The sequence below is a fragment of the Lutra lutra genome, chromosome 10 (assembly GCF_902655055.1).
Source record: "Lutra lutra chromosome 10, mLutLut1.2, whole genome shotgun sequence".
Taxonomy (NCBI): Eukaryota; Metazoa; Chordata; class Mammalia; order Carnivora; family Mustelidae; genus Lutra; species Lutra lutra.
This window is the reverse complement of record NC_062287.1, coordinates 83,437,769-83,460,972: the sequence shown is the minus strand read 5'-3', so window position 1 is coordinate 83,460,972 and position 23,204 is coordinate 83,437,769. Positions and strand designations below refer to the sequence as shown.

At 43.9% G+C, this 23,204-nt stretch overlaps 1 protein-coding gene across 3 annotated transcripts in view; it reads left to right on the top strand.

Annotated features, from left to right (window-relative positions):
- MPPED2 (metallophosphoesterase domain containing 2) overlaps positions 1-17,437 on the top strand; it is a 178,738-nt gene extending 161,301 nt beyond the window's left edge. For all 3 annotated transcript variants that reach the window (XM_047692653.1, XM_047692654.1, XM_047692655.1), the window contains exons 5-7: positions 7,606-7,721; positions 11,311-11,424; positions 14,263-17,437. In XM_047692653.1, the coding sequence (XP_047548609.1) occupies positions 7,606-7,721; positions 11,311-11,424; positions 14,263-14,381 (349 nt within the window). In that variant the 3' untranslated portion in view covers positions 14,382-17,437. The remainder of the gene's footprint in view (positions 1-7,605; positions 7,722-11,310; positions 11,425-14,262) is intronic.
- The last annotated feature ends 5,767 nt before the right edge of the window (positions 17,438-23,204 follow it).

Genomic DNA, 23,204 nt, shown 5'->3' with positions numbered 1-23,204 from the left:
TTGGTTTATAAAGCCCCTGCTTACAGCTCAGGGGCCTCAGGTGCCCCCCGCAGGTGAGATTTGTTCCTGTGCCGCCCACAGCACACAGACCACGGTATTCACCCCCGCCGGCCCTTTATCAGAATAGTGTCTGTCTTCCTCCAAGGCCCTCAAGAAGGCAAGAGCGTGTTGCAGAGTCACAGGGAAGAGATGGGACTAGACAGCTGGTGTGAGAGAGAAGCCGGCACTGGCCTTTCAGGCAACTGAACCCGTGGTTTGGGCCAACCAGGCTACCCAGGCAGCTGCACGGGGCTGTAAGTCTCGCCCTGAAGTTAAGCCGTTCCTCTCTCTCCTAGCCGAGGCAACTGGTGTGTGTGTCTCCTCGCTGCGCAATGTGGGAAGTTCCTCCAAGGGCCAATGCATCTTTCTAATTGTACGGAAGGGTGACTTCCAGGCTCCCAAGTGGAGGGACTTGGGGGAGAAGGCTGGCTTCTTCACAAACTCCAGAGCTAAGAAGAGAAAAGGAGGCCAGGGAGGGAGTGGGGCAGGTGTCTGCCTTTCCTCTGGATGTTCAGGATGACACATCTGGTGCCAGGGAAGCTGCGATTTCCAGCTGACGGGAAGCTTTGCAGTCGAGGGAGGGCTGAGCTGTCAGGTGAGCTGGAGATCAAGAATTATCGTGACAGCTTCATGGCATGTGAAGGGGGCTGTGAAGTGCGGTGTGATTTTAACCAGCGGTGGTTAAATTAGCTTCTGTTGGACCCGGTGCGATGTACCATCGGAGACGGGCCGACGGCGCCTGGGAGAGCGGGGTGTGAGCAAGGTTGCAATTCTGAAATGTGTCGTTCAGAAAAGCAGCTGTGTGTGGAAACTGGCCCCTAGCTTCTGAATCCTGCTTCACGGAGATGCCAGGCTTTGGCGACGGTGTTAATTAGTAGCTCGTGCATGCTGCCAGTGAGCCTCTCCAAGCGCCCTGTTATTAATATTCCGAGGACCCCAAGTCACCGCCTTCCTGGAACTTTCCCAATTTAAGATCCTGTCAAAATCTAACCACCTGTGGTAGCCAGCTAAAGCAGCCTTGACTAACGTTTTGCCCTGTGCTCTTACGTTCCACGGAATTGTCTATGCGAGACTGAGCCAGCAAGCGAGTGCCTGTTTGAAAAACTTCCACTCAAAAGTGACCTGAGGAAGTGCCTTTTACTAAGTAATCAGCCAGAGGAAATCAGGCTCCATCGAGCTATCTAGCCATGCTTGCCTATTCATTGGGGACTCTTCAAAAGTCTGGAGCAGGAGGGCCTGTTATTTGATGAGCTGAAGCTTGGGAAATTCTAGAAAGAAAAAGTAACATGAGCGACTCTGTGTGTGTGTGTGTGTGTGTGTGTGTGTGTGTGTGTGTACGTGTGGGTATACACCTACACGTATATTGCTGATATATCTTGTATGTAAATTAAAAGCCGCACATTAATACTTTGTGCCAATATTCTGCCAAAAGTCTTGCAGAAGTGATCTCACTTTACCCACATAAGCAGATACTCTGTTTTTGTTTGAAAGATGAAGAGACCGACAAGCTAGTAGACCTGGGACTTGATTGATCTGGGATTCCATAATCCATGTTCATACCTCCTACCTCCATAACAAGTGTGGTAAACAGAACCCCCTGGGTCCTCGCAGCTCTAAGTGGCACGGCCAACATACCAGCTGTGAGCCCTTGCACGTTCACCTTCCATGTAAACCCACCAGGCTCCCAAACCTTAATCTTTGCAGGAGGCACCTAGAAGTCTATTCATAGCAATCTCGAGTCTTTGTGATGCAGCCTGCCCAGGGCTTGTCTGAACCTGGGGAATTTGTAGATGTTGACCAGCAAGTACCAGGGCTGTGAACCTGAGTAGCCCCTGTGAGCAGAACAGGACCTTCTCTTTTCCAAATCCTGCTTTCCCGGGGCGTGCCCAGCCCCCACTGACTTGGGTAGGGGAGTGTAAACAGTCATTCACCTGTCCTAATCTCAGATTTATGGTCCCGCAGCTCCCTTCTGCCTGCACCACAGCGCTGTGTACTGCAAACACAGATGACCTTTGCAGCGATTGCATCTCAACCCAGTTCCATATAGAAAACCTGTTTTGTGTTGACATTGTTTGGAACAAGTTTTGCCTACATTAACTCCCTTAGCGCCTGCCCCTGGACTGTTGGCCCTGAGAAGCCAAGTGCCCCTAATTGTGAGAGCAAGGGGGAGGGAGCCCTGAAAGCACCCGAAGCTTCTGTCCATCTGAGTCTTTGGTCCAATGGCTTCAGGCAGCTGTAGTGCTCCCCTTCCTTCCAGAGTTTTCTAATCCTTCTCTGTAAGGGGATGGGTTGCGCGTTCTGATTGGCCTACGGGCAAAAGGGCGCTTTGTGGGACATTTCCTTACAAGTTGGTTCCCATGTGGTATTTGTTAGTCACAGCTAATTACTAAGTCCTTGGTTGAGGCAATAGACATTGTTCCCCTGGATGCCTCCCCCATCTCTCCCCCCTCACCCCCCATTGCTGCAGAACAAAACCCATTGTGGGGCTCTGGAGGTTGACTGTGCACACATTTTCCAGTGAACCCCTGATGGGCTCACTGCTGGGGTTTCATGTTTCAGGTTGAAACTCAACTGGATAAAGCATTATTCATTGATACTGACACATTTGGTCTCTGCTCTGTGCAGCTATTTCTTCCACACTGGACTTGGTCCCTTATAGGCAATTTCGGCAATTCATTGAGAGTGAGTCGCAGTATTTATTTAGAGCATGGATAGTCTGCACAGACTTAGAGAATGTTAGGATTTCTTGATCACAGAAGGACCATCAAGTGCCGGGTTTTGCTGGCTTTGCTTGGAAGCAGAGGTCAGAAAGGAGGAGGGAGCTCAGGGAGTGAGCAGGTTCAGAGCTCCTTCTTCCCAGCCCTCCAGCAAGAGCACCCCTGCATGTATCTGCTTTGGGTGTGGGGCTCCTGCATGAGATTTCTGCAATCTACAAGCAGTCCTGAAATCACCAGTAGTCAAATCCATGGACTCATTTGTTTTTCAGATGAGGAAAGTGGCCCACTGACCATCCCTCTCTTATCAGAGGTTCACGTGAGTTTATAAATGGATGCCAGAATAAGAATTAGCACATAGGTCTCTTCTGTGTGCCCCTGTTTATTAAAGCCATGCTGGGTTAATTCTGGCACACATCACTGGGCTGCTTTCCCGATTCGCTGGCCGTTGTCTTGTGGAAAAGGCCTTATTTGGAGGATCTAAAGGAACAGAAAATATCCTATAAAAGCCATAATAACATCATTGAAGTCACATTCCATTTTTGCTAAGAGCCACTTCGATCACACAATACCACAGCACCCCCTGAAGTTGAGCAGTGCACAGCCTAAGCGACTGTATGGAGCGACCCTGTTTTTACTTTACAGGTGTGAAAGCCAAAACCACAATTGGACTAGAAAGTTTCAGTTCAGACTTGTGCAGGGGAACTGAAACTTTCTAGTCCAGAGCTGGTTTTGGAGCCGGCAGATCTGAATCTTGAATCTGGGCTCGCTACTTAACCAATCCTAGGAATATTGACAAGTTACTTGATATCACTGATCTTCAGCCTTTTTATCTAAAAATAGAGCTGGCAGTACTCACAGATTGTTAATTCATGGATTGTTATGAGTAATTAAGTTTAATAGTCTATGTTAAAACCTCTGTGTAAAGCATATCAGAGACTGGATAAATGTTCCTTTTCTTATAATTTAAATTCTGTCTCACTTCATACATGTCCATATAGGCTTGAGTCAAAATGAAAGCCAGATATTTTTAGAGTTTACCCTTAACTTGGAAACTCCTGGATTTTGTCACAAGTTTAACATTAACCAAATAAAATTTGGGGTATCCAAAGACAATGGGCTTGTCTTACTCTTGCAAAGCACTTATAAAACTGAGCACTTCCTGGGGGAATAGGGTTGTGGGTTTCCCGAGAAGCCTCTGCAAGAGAAAATTAGAAAGACTGAAAATTGAAGTCTTATTCCTATGACTCTGGAATCCCCTGGGATGACCTGGGAGTCCAGAGGCTGACTGCCCTCAGACAGACTCTGACAGTGAAATCAGAGCTCCTCATTGTACCAGCTACTTGGGTGTGCTTGGGACGCTTTCAAGCCTTCTTTATTTGCCATTCAGACAGGAACCATAGGCCCAGAAGCTTGTTTTCAAAATCTAGGAAAACAGATGTTTTTGCTTATTTTTCTCTCTCTCATGCCAAAATGCTCACTGAGTTTTCACTGGGTTTTGAACTTGCCATTATTTTTTTCTTTTTACTTTTAAGACAAATCATGGAAAGGGGTCACTGTAAAATGAACGGGAAGGGTGGGCATCCCAAACTGGGAAAGGTCTGTTTCAGACTCTAATGAAAATGTTTAAGAACCTGAAGGTAGGAAGTCCTAGAAGGTAAATGGACGCAAGATTGGCTCATTGAGCCCTAAGAGGGTCTACCTCGCGTTAACCTCAGGCCTGCGATGTCTGTGCCTCCCTGACAACCTGGGATAAGAAAGCAAGTGCTGCCTTTTCCTCCGAGGAAACCAAAAGCACAGCGTCTAGATGAGCAGGGGAGCGTGGCTGAGAAGAGCTGTGCTGATTGGCTGCACAGGCACTAGGTGGTGCACTAGGTAAGACCCAGTGCCGCGTACAGCTCCTGGAGGGTAGAGATGGCCCAGACATTTTAGCCACTGTATCAGTGTCCTTTTGGCTGCTGTAACAAATCACTGCAGGTTTAGTGACTTGAAACACCTATTTAGGATCTTCCAATCGGTCGGTCAGAAGGCTGGCTAAACTCTGGATGTCAGCAGGGCTCTGTTTTGTTTTTTGTTTTCGTTTGTTTGTTTGTTTGTTTTTCTGGGGGCTCTGTGGGAGAATTCCTTTTCTTTCCTTAACTTTTCCAGTTTCTGGAGGCTGCCCACATCCCTGGGCCTGTGTTCCTCCTCCTTCACGTGCGAAGCCAGCAACAGCAGGTTGAGTCCTTACATTACATCACTTTGTTCCTCTCTTCTGCCTCTCTCCTCTGCTTTAGGCGACCCATGTGATTACCCCCATGATGATCCAGGATAATCTCCCCCATTTTTAAGGTCAGCATGATGAGCTCCTGAACTGCATCATCAGCATCCTTAATTCCCTTTGCCATGTAGGGTCATAGATTCACAGGTTCCAGAGATCAGGACATGGACATCTTTGGGGTGGGAGTGGGGGTGGACATTATTGCCTACCATAAGTACAGAAGTCGTTTTCACACTAAATATGACAATTTTATGTATTAGGACTCTTTCACTTGTGGAAAAAAACCTAATTCAAGTTAATAAAAAGAAAAATATTTTATTCGCTTAAATACTTGGAAGGAAATGTATGATTGGCTTTAGGTACAGGTGGATCCATATGTCCAACAAGGTCATCCGGGTACTCTTGTTTCTTTGCTTGGCTTTTCCCTTTCTTTCTTTTCTTTTTTTTTTTTTTTTCCCTTTCCTTTTTTTTTTTTTTTTTTTTTGGTAATGGTTTGATTCTCAAGCACAGGCTCTCTGCATGGTGGCTAAGCCAAAGCGCCCAGGCAATTCCAAGCCTACAGAGTTCTCAAGACCCAGAATCCCAGAGAGGAACCCATGACCTCTTTTTCAGTAGCACCAGTAAGAGCCTGAGGATGACTCCCAGCTTGGCCATACGCACATCCCTAGACCAGTTTCTGTTCAGGGAGATCCTAGAGCAGTGATGAGCCAGCGTTAGCACAGCACATGTACCGAGAGCGGGAGGGAGAGGTTCTGCAAAGAAAATTCAGAGGCCGTTACCAAAAGAAGGGTGAAAGAGCTGGAGAGGCAGACACCACTGGTGTCCACTCCACGCTCTCATTGCTGGATTTCAGAACCATGTGCCTGATCCCAGCTCAGAGCTCATTTGGCTTGAAGCAACAAGACACTTAAACTTAAATGAGTACCGAAGAAGCTCACCCAGGCCAAGTACTATGTCAGAAGAGGAGTTGTGGGATAGCTGAGAGTATATGGGTTTTGGAACCAGATTGTTTGGGTTGATATCCGGCTTACTGGTTGTGCTTACTTAAGCTCTCTGTGCCTCAGTTTCCTCATCTGTAAAATGGAATTAGTACTAGTAGCTACCTCATAAGCTCATTGTGAAGTTTAAATGTGTTAATACAAATAAAGTGTTTAGAATGGTTTCTTGACACAGGGTGAGCCCTTGGCAATTAATAGCTTTGAAAGTTATTATTGTTACTCTAAGTAAACCCCTGAAGATGGCTTAGGAACTTGGAAAATAATTATAGGAACCAGGTCAGATACTTTCTTGCTTTCACTTTTTCTAGCTGGGGCCACACAGTCTGTTATCTCTGGAACTTTCTTTCAAGCACATCAGTGGGAACTGAGGTTCTTATTTGTAAGATGAATTTTCACATGGTTTTCAGGTACCCTCCTTTCATTCTGTCCTTTCCTACACCAAATGAATGCTGCGTCCGTATTTCCGAGTTCTGAGTCTTGAGAGAGTCTGATTATTTGGCCCGTGACTGGCGTTAAGTAAGAGTGCAACCTCGTTTGGTCAGTCGATAGACCAGGCTGACTTGGACACAGGTCACCTCTTCAGCAAGGAAGGGCCAACTTAAGTCGAAGAGAAAAGTTCAGCTTATCCAGAAAACTGACCAGCTTATCTTTTGCATGTATGCGTTAGCAAGTGGGAGTTTTCCTACAGGAGGGGGAAGAGTCGTTTTTAAAAAATAAAGGTTGTAACTAGATGTTCGGGAGGACAGCCCTGGGAACTGCTTTGTTCTGATGTGATTTAGCTGGTAGCATCTGTAGAGAAAAAATGGCTATTCTCTTGTTATTATAAATGATAGAGGCATGTTCAGCACCAACTAGAGATGCTCACAAGAGGGACCCAAACCCATTCACTTCTGCATGAAGCGGTCAGTCTCAGAAACTCGCTCCCGGAGCAGAAGTTGTGGAGAGGGTGGACTGCTTCCATTCTGTGTCAGGAGAGCGGATTCCAGAGTGACCCCCAAATCTTCCTTTTGATGACAAGAGGAAAAGCCCACCTTTGCTCTTTGTTCCCCGTACCCCTGTCAGAGCCCCTGTATTTTTTTCAGCTTTCTGTCCAGCGTATTTAGAACATCTCCGTGTACAGGGATTCGCACTCTGCACTCTGCCTTCTGACCACCGGCTTTTTCTCCAGGAGCGTTAGTAAGAATGCTCGTGGTGAAGCAGTGTTATGGTGATCGGGGCGGATCAGAATTTCTGAGCTCTGAGATACTGCAGGAAGGGTGGAAATGCTTCGGATCGGAACTAGGCATCTTAGGAAGCATGAAGATTTGGGGGAGAAGACAAAGCATTGTTAAAATTTTGATAGAGGTCTGCTGGGAGAGTCTCCACTGTAGAGACTCGTGTGCCCCTCTCTGGTTGAACAATTCGGCTCCACACTTGCTTTCAAATGCCTTGGTTTTGAAGCAGTCAACAAAAAAGCATCCCGCTGCCAGGGCCAGCCCTCAAAAAGAGAAAAGAGAGCAATGCACACCGTGGGGGGAATGTGCGGGAGAGAAATGTTGTCGAGCCGAAACGCGGCTCTGCTGGCCTGATACCGTGTGCATTATCTCCCCCAAAGGACCCCGTGGTTTAATGGATGGGGCTTTAACCTGCCCAGAGGTCAGTCTCTGCTGGACAAGTGGAACCTCATCCCTGAGGGCATCGACATACTCATGACACACGGACCTCCTCTAGGTAAGTGAAGCAAAGGTTGTCCTTTTGTCATAAGGGATGCCTTTTTTCATAATAATAAAGCATAATAAATAATGCTTCAGGGATAGAATCCTTTTCCTTCAAAAAATAAAAAGCGAACACAAAAAGAGAAGTCAATGTCTTTAAAAGAAACCAGTATGATAATTAAACTCAGCAGTTCTGCTGGGCTTACAGGTGTTCTTGAAATTAAATTTTTTTATTTCGTTGAGTCAGGGAAAATCAAATGAGTGTGGAGCACCATAGCCTTTTGAGCTCAATCGTTTATTTTAAGAACTGTACTCACTTAGGAGTGAGGGAGGTGGGGTGGGCAATGGAAGGCAGACACAGACCTCCCAGTCACAGGGCTTGTGAGGGAATGAAATGATGGAAACTTGTTTAAAGTAGCTCATTTGGGGTGCCTGGGTGGCACAGTTAGTTAAGCATTTGGCTCTTGGTTTCGGCTCGGGTAGTGGGATCGAGCCTCACATTGGGCTCTGTGCTCAGCATGGAGTCTGCTTGAAATTCTCTCTCCCTCTCCCTCTGCCTCCCTTTTCTCTCTCTGTCTCTCTGTCTCTGTCCCTCTCTTTCTCCTAGAGATAAGATAAAGTAGCTCATTTTCCTTTTCCATATAATAGACCTAGGAAATTTTTAAAAGTTTAACACTTGAGCTGATTATACGAGCAAAGAATTATTTTTTCTTTTCTTTTTTTTTTTTAAACCTACAGTGTTAAATAAGGACTTATGTTGAAAGTTACTTAGAGGGGCGCCTGGGTGGCTCAGTGGATTAAGCCGCTGCCTTCGGCTCAGGTCATGATCTCAGGGTCCTGGGATCGAGCCCCGTATCGGGCTCTCTGCTCAGCAGGGAGCCTGCTTCCTCCTCTCTCTCTGCCTGCCTCTCTGCCTGCTTGTGATCTCTCTCTGTCAAATAAATAAATAAAATCTTTAAAAAAAAAAAAAAAAGAAAGAAAGTTACTTAGAGACAGTCATCCTACAGAATCCTTGAACCCACATCCGGTTTAGATCACCAGCATGCTTCAGAGCTACCTTTAGTTATGAAGATTATGGCCTAGAAGATGATTCTTTGACTTATATGATTATCTTTTAATTATTCAAGAACTTGTGATCTCTTTGGCTTAGCCACAGAACATTTTTCAAACGTGCCTATCACCCTGGTCCCCATCTGTCTGGTATCTATTATGCCAGGACCCTTCCTGTCCAACAAAGGTGTCCTCAAGACATTAAGATACTTCACTTTCAGTAGGAAAGTTTTCTTTTTCTTTGATTGTGGTAAAAAAACACGTAACATGAAATGTGCACTCTTAATAAATGTCCACATGTATAGTACTAGCAAGGTTTGGTTTGGAAAAAGGAAGAAAATACAATTATTTTCACAATTTTTCCCTTTGGCTTAGGTTGTTGTCCATATCACTTCCCTCCTCTGTCAACCTGAAAAATAAGAAAATCTAACACATGTCCCCTACTGTGAATTTAATCTTTGTAAGTATTGTTTCCTCCAACCCACGTAGGGCTGCTTTCCTTCTCTTACCAGGGGAGTGCTCTGTATTTCACATAGAAATAGTCAAAGGGAGGACCCAGGTGTGAGTTATGGTGGCACATTTTAATGATAGGGAGAAGCAAGAGAAGAGAAGCCAGCTCTGTTGCATAGGGAGATTGTCCAGATTTGCACAAGATCTAGCACTTCCTGACTTTTTCAATATTTAAGAATTACCATCCCCATGCTTTTTTCCCTGTTTCATTCCATCCCATCCCATCCCATGTTTTAAAAGATTATACTTACCAACAACAAGTATCATCCATAATTCATTAATTTCTCTATTTTGCAGTCATTAGAGACTAACTCCTGAATGGTGGCTAGCTAAATATCTGATCAGCATGAGTTACCCATCGAGACCTACAGAGAGGGCATCCCAGCCAACTTGATCCTTTTACTGAGCAGCCTCCTTGGGTACAGACATGATTCCCCTAAGGTTGTGTATTGTAAATAAGACTGGGATATTCTCACCACAGAAACATCCACATGACTCAAGTGTTATCTGGAACACAACTTTGGACAGAACAATTGATTGACAGGTTCATCAAGCCATTAATTTTGGTACAGAAGCCAATGGCAGTAGTAATAAGTCTGAATTCTAGCCTCCAAAGAATTCAGACATCCCAGGAACTTTCCACAGGGAACCTACCATCCCTCTCTCTGTAGCAAACATGGAGTAATCTGGAGAGGGCTATGCATATGGCAAAGTGAATTCTTCCTCAAGGAGTTCCAAAATAAAAGGTCAGGCAAGGTTTTCACAAGGTGAGGTTGAACCTTAATCAGTACATTATTGGGATTCTTGTGGAAATGCCGGATTGGGGTGGGAGATGAAGATGGGACCCTCTGAGGAGGAAAGAGACTTTACTCTATGAGTAAAGCTCTATGAGACTTTACTATTATGGTAGAAACAGGCTGCCTTCTCAGGTTGATTATATATGAATTAGATATTTTCCCCCTTCGAGAAAAAGACATCCATGAGGGAATATGCCAGAATATGCCAGTCACTGTGGATTAAGGATTTTTTTTCCTCTGATTAACAGTTTTAAAACCCCTGGTCGAAGTTTTATGGGGCCCCCATTTTCATCTGATGTTCTTTCCAGCCTCTCCAGCCATTTCCCAACCTCCACGTAACCTATTTGTACAGAGATGCTATATTTTCATTTCTACAGTTTCTTCAAGTAAAGTGGAACAAGCTTATCTGTCCATTTCTCCCTGATCATTTCTAAATAGCAGAAATCCCCTAATGAAGCTATGGTCTAGATTCTCACGGATGACGATTTAGCTGTTAGTTCCACCTGCCTTCTTTATACCCACCCTGCTGAGGCATATGGGTTCCATTTTGACCATCATCATTCAGATACCTGACTTGTGCCATAATTAATGTCCGTTTTTATGGATTTTCTGCATTAAGCATGGAAGTAAGCGGCTTTTACTTTAAAGGTAGTCAATTAGCCCCAGCTTACGGGATGCCGCCATGAGGTCATGTTGTTGCCTATTGTTAGAGAGGAGACTTGAGGAAGAGCTGGACATTTCCAAGATTTGGTCAGCAGGAACCACCAAGGGTTAAGAGCTGATCTACCTAAGGAGGGCTGGGTATCTTGTGGCCAGTTTATGGACAGCCCTTCCCAGCCTGTCTTCTTTGAGCCATCTTAGAGGTAAACTGCTATAAGAAAGATATAATAAAGGAAACAGTAACTGAATTGTAAAAGAAAGAGATATTGCGGGAACTGCCGGGAATACATGTCATTAGGCCCATGAAAATTTGAAACCAGGTCCGCATAAATCAAATCCCTTACAGAAAAAAAAAAAAAAATGTTAATTAACAGAAAGAAAAAAGAAACCAAAAAAAAAGTTTCAAGAACCTAAAGAAGACAAAGTGACAAGTGAAAAGTTCCTTAAAAGCCATTGTGAGCTTTAATGGAGAGGCTAGGATTACAGATAATGTAATAAACCTTCTGTGAGTTATGGCTTCCTGAAAGTCTAAATGAAACCTTACCTGAAGAAGGAAAATTAAGAGTATTGATTGCATTTTGCCCATAGGTTTTCGAGACTGGGTTCCAAAGGAGCTTCAAAGAGTGGGCTGCGTGGAGCTTTTAAACACCGTCCAGAGGCGAGTCCGGCCCAAGCTCCATGTTTTTGGTGGCATCCATGAAGGTAAGATCAGAAGAAAGGCATTCACAAGATGCTGTGTCATCATCTGTGATCTCATTCCAGAGTGGGGACCTCAGCTACCCTGGGAATGACTGGAGCAGTGGTTGTCAAACTTTTTACCAGGGACAGAACCCTTTTTTAAGGAAAAGCACCTGCTTATGACACTGATGCGTGTTTTTTTTTTTTTAAAGATTTTATTTATTTATTTGACAGACAGAGATCACAAGTAGGCAGAGAAGCAGGCAGAGAGAGAGGGAGAAGCAGGCTCCCCGCTGAGCAGAGAGCCCGATGTGGAGCTCGATCACAGGACCCCGAGATCATGACCCGAGCCGAAAGCAGAGGCTTTAACCCACTGAGCCACCCAGGTGCCCTGATGGGTGTTTTATGTGGAGCTGCTCTCTCTGAAGCAGAGAGAAAGTGGAGAGAAAGAACTAGGTTTGGTTCATCCTATGGAAAGCCCAGCACTCCCCCAGGCAACTTCTGGAATCTCAGAGCTTCCGGGAGGAATGTTTACTAACCACCAATGGAGAGCAGACTTGAGGTCAAAAAGGACATATTTTTTTTTTCTCTTTAAGATAGAAGAAATGGGCTAGATATTAGACAAAATAGCTTCCGTGGCCTCTTTCTACCTGTAAATATTGTGTTTCATATGGAACACACGTGAAGACCCAGGAAGACAAGGCATTCTCTGAAACAGATAACTTGAGACATGCAGTGAAGGTTCTAGAACAGAAGCGGCAGGAACCTGCACATTTGCAGGTAGTTGTTTCCTTACGAACCTCAGAAAACCCTTTTAGACTTCTCAGAAATCATTAGCACTCTTAGGGTCAGGCTGAGGCTAAACAGAATAATTTAATTTCGCCTTAATGGGAGCTGGTCCAGTTGCCTCTAGTTCTGCCTTTCACGGTAAGCTGGAGTCAAGTTCACAGAACCCGAAAGCCTCCCAGGAAACTTGACGGTTCTAGGTTTTGTCTTTCCTTCCTTTTTTAAGTGAGGGTTTTTAGACACGTACAAAGCTGTCCTTCAGCAGGCCTTCTATTTCCTGGCCCTACCGGTCTCTCCCAGTTCCAGAGCTTTTCGTGCCGTGGGTGCGTTTACATAGTAGGCAGCTGCTGTATTTTCTCCCGCTCCCCCTTACAGCTTGTCCTCCGCAGTCATTTATGAATCTGCAGGTGAGTTGCTGAGGCCTCTGTGTCTGATGAAATGAGAAAACAAAGTGTGCTGTTCAAAGCCCACAAATCCATTGGCTTCTGGGTTAGGCGTGGATTTAAAAGCATTATGTATTGAAAATCATCCTACTAATGCCTGAGAAAATCCAAGGGCAGGCACCAGCCGAGCACGGAATGCTGGGGTGCAACTTCCCAAGAGTGGGCATCGTCCTACCCTGACTTTGAGCCCTAGTCCCAGAGAAGGGGGGACTTCTCTAAGGCGTGGTACAGGATCCGTGGGGGGGGGCGGGGGATGGGAGCGCGTGTCTAACCGGCATTTCTGGGGGACAGTTATCAGGCTTGAATTCCTGCAGCATGCCTATGAGTTTGTATGTCATCCTTTTTTTTTTTTTTAATCATTAATTAGCTTTAAGCTAGCCAGACAATTGGGGAATTCCACTGAAGTCCCAAAATAATAAACTTGCTTAAAAGGGAGGAGATCATATTCAAATAAACTTGTCTCACTTTTATTCACTTAAGACAGCTGAAGAGGGCAGAGAGAGGGCAAATACCAACCTCTTGATGGAGAGAGATAACAAGACTTTATGACCCCAGAACTAAACAGTGCACATTTTAAATGCCTCTTTTCTTTTCTTAAGAGATTTTTCCATTGACCCTCATTAAGCTCTCCACAGGCTTACTTGGACACATTTTAGCAAATAGAAAGAAAGAAAAAAAAAAAAAAAGGAAAGGAAAGGAAAAAATCTCAGCTATTTCTGTAAGTCCTGGTAATTTAATTTCTCACGTGCATATTTTTCTATTCCACAAGAACCTGATACCAACACAGAATTACAAACTTAATTCTAGAGGCTCTAAGGTAGGTATAAGGTGTCCAGGGAAATGTGCAAACTTGCAAACATGCTGAAAATGTCAACAAATTAAAAATTATAAAAGGGAGTTACATACCGAAGACCCAGAGAAACTTTCTTAGTTTTCTTCCAATAGGTCACAAGAGATTTATGTACTGCATGCAGGAAGCGTTCTTGCTTGAACCTCTGGTGATGTCTCTGCAAATCACTGGGAAAAGCGATTACTTGGCTTATTTGAATGAAACGGAACTCAATACCAAAGCCACACAATTCGAGGGAGATAAGTTCTGGTATTGTTAACTTCCACTGAGGCAGTTTAGAGATTATCTCCTAGATAAGGAAGCTGCACACCGACCCCTCCTAGATCCCAATGCAGCGCCCTTTCCCTCCACACCTGTCCTGAAGCCCGTGTGGGGTTTGGAGGTGTGTACCCTGTGGAATCCCTTTACTCTTTCTGTTCCTAGAACTCAATAATTAATGCAGGGCTTTGAAATGAAAATCGTATTTTAAAAAGAGGGGGAAAATGTTTTTTTTTTCTTTATTCACACTACGAAAGAAATCACAGTCTTTCCCTGACAAATCTAATGCTTAAGTAGAGAAAAAAAGAATGACTTTTCTTTGAAGTGAGGATTCTCCCTTTAAAGAAAACAGAATGTAATTGGAAGGCAGCTTCCGAAAGCTGTTATCATCTGGGGAGGCTTCATTGAATCTCATCTCACTGCCCAATGGCAAAGATTTTTTTAGTTTTCCTTGCGTGACAGCTCACCACTGAGTCACTCTCATTTGTATCTATTACAGTAAAGCATGACACTCTGTCTCCACAGGTTACGGCATTATGACCGACGGTTATACAACGTACATCAATGCCTCAACGTGTACAGTCAGCTTTCAACCGACCAACCCTCCAATTATATTTGACCTTCCAAACCCACAGGGTTCCTGAAGCTCCGAAAGCCCAATTGGAATGTGAGGGAAGGTCTATAAACTGCCATTTTTCTAATTATAAACTTACATTCTCTTACTTGTTTATTTCCAAATCCTGTGAGTTCTTTTTGTAAATTACTGGAACACAAATGACGCTAGAGGTTGTGCTTCTCCTTTATTTTATTATTATTTTTTTTAAATGGGGCATCCATTCGAAATGAAAGGAGCATTGTGAATTTGTAAAATGACTTCCGTTTTCTTAAAGGCCACGCCATTGTAAATTGTTAGTATTCGCCAAAGGACAGCCAAGCTTTCTTTTTAAAAAGGTGATGAAAGTCTTATTTTAATATGCTTTAAGCTGGAAGAAAAAGGAAAAAAAAAAAGAAAGAAAAACAGGTAGGTAGTGTTTTAAAAACCACCCAGATTTGCACAACTGTTTAAGAGTATTGTTTGAAGTGTTTTATTTTTTGATGTTTTGTTGTTGTTGTTTTCTTGGTAAACCTTCTTTTTTGCAGACATGGCCTGGATTTATAGCAATCTTTTCAGCAAAAGTAGGCGTGGAAAAGACTTCTCTTCACACTCTCACTATAAAGAAAGCTGCGTCCAGGGAAGAAAACGGCCCTCGTTTAAAGGATGGCTTAGCTAGTGAGATCTGTACTGTGGTTATACAAGATCTCATTGTTTGTTTGTTTCTTTTAAATTATTTTAGCTTTAAAAATATGGAAATGGAATCTGTCAAGAGCAGGTATTTCATACAGTTAAAAAAACAATTGAGCGTGCAGACTCCTTTTCAGTATGGGTTTATATATATAAATATTTTTTGTGTATTATGACTAAGTTAGGAGTTTAATATTGCCAAGGACAGTACAACTGCAAAGGGATGCTTTATAGCAGGGCATCAGAAGTCCGAAGGGGCTGACACATTGTCTCAGAGCTCAAGGTCTCAAAGAGCTTGAGTTAAGTCTAGGTACAGTTACAGGCATGTACAGACTTACATGGATGCAATGGAAGGTAACTAAAATAAGGCTTAGTCGTCCTTTATATTTAAATACCCTGCATTGTCTTCTTACTTCCTCTCCCTCCCCCCATTTTGCACTGTGTGTCGATGCAATCTTCGCTAGCACAAAATATTGTCGCTAATAGTCATTTCTGTTTTCCCATTGTAAATGCTGTTGAGCTTTATTCTATTTTATGTTATCTTGTTAATGAAATTTAGGAAAGCAGTTGTTTCTTTTAAATTTATTGTGATATTCTATATCTAGCGGCCTTTATATGCAAATAAAATTGCAAGATTTTTAAATCTGTCCTGTTTGGAGGGTTGGCTGGTAGGAGGATGGTGGTTTAGTCCTGGGGAAGGGGTGGGGGGATTTATTCATATGCAGCATTAGTACTGCCTTCCAGAAGAATTAGAGTAAGTGATTTTTTTTTCTGATTTTCAATAAATTTTTATTACCCACCATTCACAGGCCAGCAGGTAGATCGATAAGGCACTCAGTCTCCTCTTTCCTTCCATCACACTGTCATCTATCTTGCCGTAGGCTTCAGAGGGTGACTATTTCGTCTTGACCATTGTGATTTCTGTAGGAAGGGTCACGTGCAGTGGAGGCTAGGGATGGTTTTGTGGTTGTGTGCGTGCTGGAGAGAGGGTGAACCAGTGGGTAAGAGAGTAACCACTATTCGGTCTCGTTTGTCCCCAGGAGCTGTTACCGTTGCCCCCTTGCTGTTCTTTATTTATGTCCATCACTAAAATGTTATGGCAGCCAGGAGTCAACAGGCACAATGGGGTGTGGTAAACTAAATAATATTTTCCATATTTTCTCTGGAACAGCCAGTGAAGAAAAACAGCATGATCTCAAAACTGCAGTGTAGCCCAAAAGTCTACATTCCAGTGCCCATTGGATCGTATTCTGACAGATCTTCCTTTCCTCCTTCTGTTGTGGACTCTTTGGTGTAACTGATGAAAAGAATCCTTGATTTCAGTACCCGCTGGGTAGAGAGAATGTTTTAGGCCAGAATTCCAGCTCAGACTCACGTGTGTAGCCATCTTAATTGTTAATATTGATTAAGTGTCTTGGCTGCCACCCAGCGTGTGTGGTGGACACTTTGGTCCGAGCTCACAGAGCGGACACTTGACCTTCCCAAGCAGAGGTGGTCCATGACCACAGTGGCCATGATGGGCCAAAAGAGGTACTGTGAGAACTTAACAACCCTCCTCTGATCTGCCACATCAATAGAAGAAGGTGTTGACTTCAGGGCGCTTCCTAGGGAGCTGGAGTGAGAGTGAGAGTGACTGAATGGAAATTTCATCTGGAGCTAAGCTCAGACTTCTGGAAAAGCAGGCTTTCCAGGGACAGGGGGATGATCATGATGACAAGTGTGCGTGTACAGCTTTTGACAGCACGTCTGGACACAAACTAATTAAGCTAAGCACTTAACTAAAAGTGCTTTCCATTGTGAGGGGGCAGGAAGCAGCGCAGCCCGCTCAATCTGCGGGGTGGACTGGCTCGTGGTCCAGGTTCATCATTCCATATGTATGAATATAGCCTCCAGGAGGGCCAGGGTGACTGTCCAAAGGCCTGAAGCTTTCTCCACTGGGCCTTCTAACAAAGGAACATTTGAAATAGCTCTTACAAATTGGCACTTGCCGTCCTTTCATCACCAGGCACTCTGCTGAGCAGGTCTCATATTTTGTTTCTAATCCTCACAAAACCCTGGGAGAGGTCACAGAAGCCCCACTTTATAGATAGGAAACCGAGGCTCCAAAAGTTAAATAAATTTCCCTAGGAAAGTGGAAGGTTCAAAACCAGGTCTGTCTGAATGAATAGCCCCAGCCCTTTTTAACACCTGGCCTCTGGACGAGAAAAGTTGAAACCCTTGAAGAGCTGATGAAAACCTGATATGGGCCTGGGGGCGTGTCTTAGCCCTCCTGTGGGAGCTGTTGGCACATCCTTCAGATTGGACCACATCTTCCCTGCTTGAGCTACAGCGCACTGCAGGGGGTATGAGCACAGGGCCTGGGGCCAGCGTGCCTGCCCAAGTCCGGGCTCCTGCTCGGACAGGCTCTGATGCCTGCTCGGACCGGTTCTGATGCCTTTGGCTGGGTTCTTACCATCGCTGGAAAAGGGGGTTGAGGATGATGAAGTGGCTCTTAAGCTGTGATACAGGGATTACTGCCTGGCCTCAGTTTGTTACATAAGGTCCCCCGTGCTGTCTTGAAATTCTCCAGGCAGGACCTGTCTGTTGCCTCTTCACCCTCAAGAGCAGCGATGACATCATTTCTGAGAAAGTGTATTTGTTGGCATTCCTTGGAAACCATAATGAACCTCTTTCATAAGAATATGAAGAACCCCAAGGACGTTTGTGAGAGGCAGATAAGGAGGCCTGGCTTTTCGGTGTGGGCATCCTATTTTGCAGATTCCTTCTAATCTCAGGAGAGGACGGGTCTGTACTCCCTAGAGTTGCTTCCAGTGACACCCGTTGATCTCAGCATCTCTCACTCCTTGGGGTCTTTACATTCCATGTCCCCCTTTCCTTCAAGCTCAGGTAGTGAATTTTCTTTTCTTTTTTTTTTTTTAAGTACATATAGTGAATTTATTTCCTTTTTTTTTTAAATTTTTAAAAATTTTTTATAAACATATAATATATTTTTATCCCCAGGGGTACAGGTCTGTGAATCGCCAGGTTTACACACTTCACAGCACTCATCAGGTAGTGAATTTTCACTCTACATTTTCTCCCAATCTCCTTTTGTCTTATAAAGATGTTGCGGGGAGGTGGCGGGAGGGGGTAGTTGCTGAAATCCCCTTAAGAGGCAGGTCACTGTTATTCTGACAGGTGGCCAGCGTTAAGCCTGCCCTCATCTCCATCACTTAAGTAAATAAATACTGTGACCCAGGTCTTAAGTAGGGAGAAACAGAAGCTGGGAGGATTTGGGATTTGTCAATGGCAGATAAAATACTTGCTGTGCCCACAATAATGTCCCCTCCCCCAGCAAGGCTCTGCTGCTCCATCAGACTGAACATCAATCTTTTATTTTGGTTTCTCAGTATCTTTTCATGCCCTGTTTCCACTTTCCTAAAAGTTTTAATTGCTTTTCATTTAATTATGAAACCAAAGTGAATTAAAGTCTACTTTTGAGAAATCGGCTATAAGCTGAGGCATTTGGAAACACTGCTGGGTAGGGAGCCGGAGGCATTTGGATGTGGCGAGTGTTCCAGGACTGCACGTTCTTAGTAGGTGGCTTTATAGAAGGTTCCAGGCCCCCTTCTGGATGTCAGCTTCTAAATGCAAAATTTTTTTTCTCTTACTTTGTGACGTAGTAGCAAGATTGCTGCCTGTGTGTCTGCTGTCTGACAAGGTTCTTCCAGAAGTTTAGAGCTACTTTCCCTTCCTTTTCAAGATGTCGTCTCTATCTTTCTGCTCCTGTCCTAACCTTTCCATGGACGAGAAAACCACACCGATTCAAAAGCCTCTCTGAAAAGCCTCCCTCTTCCCTGTCACCCATCATAAAGTGAGCCTCTGTGACTCAAGAGAAGTTCAGAGAGGGTCAGTGGTACCAACCATGGACACACAGCAAATCAAAAAAATGCCCACATTGGCATTTGGGCTCTGAACTTTGAGCATGAACTGCTTTTCCAATTTGACATTCAGGAATAACCAAAGATGGACAGATCAGTTTGGCCAGACATAACATGATTTTATAGCAGGAAACAACCTGCCTATCTGTGGTTGATTATTATTAAACCCGATTATTTGAAAGGAACCTTAGCATCAGACTTCCAAGTGTTCCCATGAGGATTCACTTTCTTTCCTTTCAGCCAGTTCACCTATAACAACTCTGACGGGAGCTGTTCCTCCCACAAGAGAGATGTTACTGTTTGTCACATGTTTTGACCTACATGTGTATGTCCAGTCTGGAAGACACTGGGTGTCAGGAAGAGCTCCTGACTTTGAGACAGAAGTGCTTGCTTTCAGATCCCAGCGAAGCCATTTACCATCTGGGTAGCCTTGGACACACTACTTTACTTCTCTGAGGCTCAGATCCCACACCTGCATAGTGGGGGTAATTCCTACCTCACAATGGATTTATTGGAGTTGATATGATAATATCACTAGGGTCCTAGACCCAGGGAGCTATCATTATACATGGAGGATTTTATTATGCTGTCCATCACAGTTTCTTAAAGCAAGAGAAAAAAGGGTGCAAAAGGAAACATTAAGCTTATTTTTCCAGGTTATTCAGAACCTTTCACAAGAGAAAGCGAGTTCCTTGAACTGAACAGAGTCAAGGTAATGAAGCTACAAATCCACGCTGTACATACATTGAGCTCTTTAAATTCCCCCCTCTCTCTCGTCTCTCTCTCTCTCTCTTTCTAAACTACAAGACAAAGCATTTGTGGTAGGTTCTTCTCAACTCCTCGTTTCCTTCCTGAATTAGGGTTGTCTTACAAGACAAAAGTCTTGAGGTAAAAAACCTTTCATATCCGAGAGCATCTATATCTGGGTAATGGTGAGAGAGAGAAATGCATTTCCATTAGGGAGCATGGCCACAGTAGTACTAAAAGCACGAACAGACTAAACACGGAGAGGCAGAGAGCCTGCACCCATCAATCAGCGTTGATGTTTATGAAGCCACGGTTACCATGAGATGCATCCGAGTGCTCTCCGAGCCCGCTTACCAAGGGAAGGGGCCTCTAATTTCATAGCCCATTTCTGCCCTGACCTTAGTGGATGACCTTGAGGACAGGTTGAAATTTTCAGTAGAAGCTTCTAAAATAGCAAATGACTTGGAACCCAAGTGCTTCATGCTTGGGCTCAGCAACACACCCTCGCACACACTGGCTTTAGCGCTCTGGTACCAACTACTTAATCCTCCAAAGGGACTCCTATTTCCCGGAAGCCTTCCATGAATCCCCCTACTCATCCCCAGAACACCTCCTTTCAGTACTGCCGCATCACCCACAAACAGTGCCACCTGCTGCATGTTCTGATTGTCGCTGGTCTGCCACTAAGCTCTCTGAGGTCGACGACCAGGTCTCTGCTTCTGCACTGCCAGCATCTAGGTCTGAAGAAATGCTGTCTTAATGAACTAATCAGTATTGGGCCGACAAGAGCCAGGTATGTAAGAAAGATAGAAATTAACCACAGGTGAAATCAACCTATTTCCTGCACAGCGCAGGCAGCATGCTGGGCCAGTAAGCTTCACTTGCAAGGCTCTGTTCTCGTCACCAAAGGTCCTTGTAATTTGGGGAAAAAAACAAGATATTGACACATGAAGGTAAATAGCAGTAAGATTCAAATGATAGTTCAAAGCATCAATAAAAGAAAATCAGGGTCTGCGATAGGTTTGTCCACTTACGTGAGTGGCCATCGTTATGGGGAAGTGCAGGCTGGGGATTTAAGTGTCAGACAAGCACTGGCAGCTAACCTAGGAAGGGGAGTCTGAGTGATAATGATAATGTCAATCCCACGCAGCTTCATTCCTGGAGGAGAAAAACCGGTCTGGCCAGTAGCAATTCCAAGTGTGTCACGTAGCTGGTTTGTTTTCTTAATTTACTCTATGAAATGGTTTTCTCTAATGGCATGCCATTGACGAAATGCACCATAATGTCTCCATCCATCACCTCCAAATGCTTTTGCATGCATCAGTTGTTGACTTGTTTTCTCCTGTTCAGCACATAAATGAGAGGAATGATTTATCCAAGGCCACCAGTTACTCTTATGTGGAATCTGAAATAGCTCTCTGGAGAAATACTGCCTTGTACACATGTTTCTTTATGCTGTTCTCCGCTTGTATTGGAGGGTGACTTTGGCCTGGGCTGCACTGACATCCTTCTGACCAGTGTTTCCCGGGAAGCTGGTCCAAATGTCCACTGTGGTCTGTGACTCTTTGGATATAAGAGCTTGGGTTCCTGTGGGTGCGACTGCTAGGGTTGCCTTACAGGGTATGGAAGCCAGAAGCTTTGGCCTTTAAAACTGTGTGTGGGCATTTGCACAAGCAGTGATTCCCCCACGGGCTCTCTTGAACTCACATTTACCAGAAAGAGAAAAGGTGTTACATGCCTGAGTGAGGTTCCCTTCCTTCTTTCAATTTGTCCCACTTCCTTGAACTCCCGGTGCTGGAGATATCTGGCCACTTTCCCTCAGTTTTGCATAGATTGGCTGATCAGAAATGCAAGATAAATAGGAACATCAAGATAATTCTTAACTGCTGAAGATTCTTTGAGAGAAGGCAGAGTGTGTAGCATTCTCTATGAGCTGGTAAGATCTGGTAGTGATTCAAATACCCACTGGAAGGGGCCACTCCACAAAGTTTTTGTTTCATTAGATGATGGCAGTAATGTCGATACACAGTTTCATACAGAGATAATCAGGTAATACAGATATCCTGAAATGTTAAACACAGTACTCCTACTGGTATCATTAATAAACGGTGGTGAGATTTGAAATACCATGTTTATCTTCTTAATTCTTAACTCAAAATTTTGAAAAATAGAGCTTGGAAGGTTTCACCTGAGAAATCTATAGAAATAAGAAAAATGATACGTATCACAACTTTGTTTCTGCATTAACGTATCTCCTGTGAAAGTGTATGTGTGTGCACGTGTGTGTGTGTGTGTGTGTGTGTGTGTGTGTGTGTAAAATACTGGATTCAACAATACTATGTCCAGTGTATAACAAATTAGCCCTTTTCCTCGACTGGCTATATTTCTGGTTACCAATGGAATTGAAATAAGGTGTACAGAAGGATAAGAACTTCCTTAAATTGTTTTCTAAAGGATTAAATAACCAAAATAAAAAATCTGGAGCTAATCCTAAAACCGCTAGTTGCAGTGGGAGCAGTATGTTGGTTTCACATCTCACGAATGGAATCTGTGTGTTCTGGAAAGATTCAGGAAATGTGGATAGATGGGCATTTTATTTCTCTTGCATTTGCATTTATTAGATCATCTTCCCAAGGAAAGGTGAGGCCTATGAATACAGCATCCAGGAATTGCTATGAAATTAATTGAGTTTAGAGATTGTGCAGAGAAATTTGCTCAATAAAAAACGTGAAGTGGGAGGAGAGGGGAAATGGAGAGGAGGAAGGAGAGAAATCAAGAGATCTAGATCTAAACTCGAATGAACCTTTTAATTTCCCAAGCTAAGAGGTGTGACTTGTGTGTGTCTTTTGGTCACTTTCTTTCTCTAAACTATGAATTGATATATTTATCTTCTCTGATGTTAGGACACCCTTGAACAAAGGAGGCAAGTGTGTTGCCTGGTTGTTTTATTAATAGGAGGTCTACTGGCTTTTATAGGGGTCCAGGAAATCTGGACTCCTTGTCGCAGTCTATATGTGATAGGTTTTTCCAATACAATCAACACAATGGCACATCGGGAACTATTTTGTGAGAATGTTACTCTTATAGAAGACTTTTCCCAAGAAATAAATTCTGTATCTCTGGTGAAGTGACAATGTGCGGGCTATTCCAGCTCTACTTGTAGATTCAGCAGTATCCCATTTATTTATATGAATATTTATATCCACACCAGTAGTGCTGTGATTGTTAGTAGTATTTGCAGTGAGGAGCTAGCTTGGCTGGGATGCTGAGGACATCACCTACTGTTTTTAAAGCTCAGCATTCTCAAAGCTATTTAAAGAACCCCTCCATCACCACCACTTTGGACCAGGGTTAAAAGCAATTCAATGGAGGCAATCTCATTTCATCACCACTACCCTCCTCCACCCCCACCCTCCGCAAATAATTATTGCTGACCTAGAGGCATTCTGAAAGGAGATGTGTGTTGGCCATTTTTTTTCTTTTATTTAGTTCCCTCTCATCTCAAAGTTTTGCAAAAT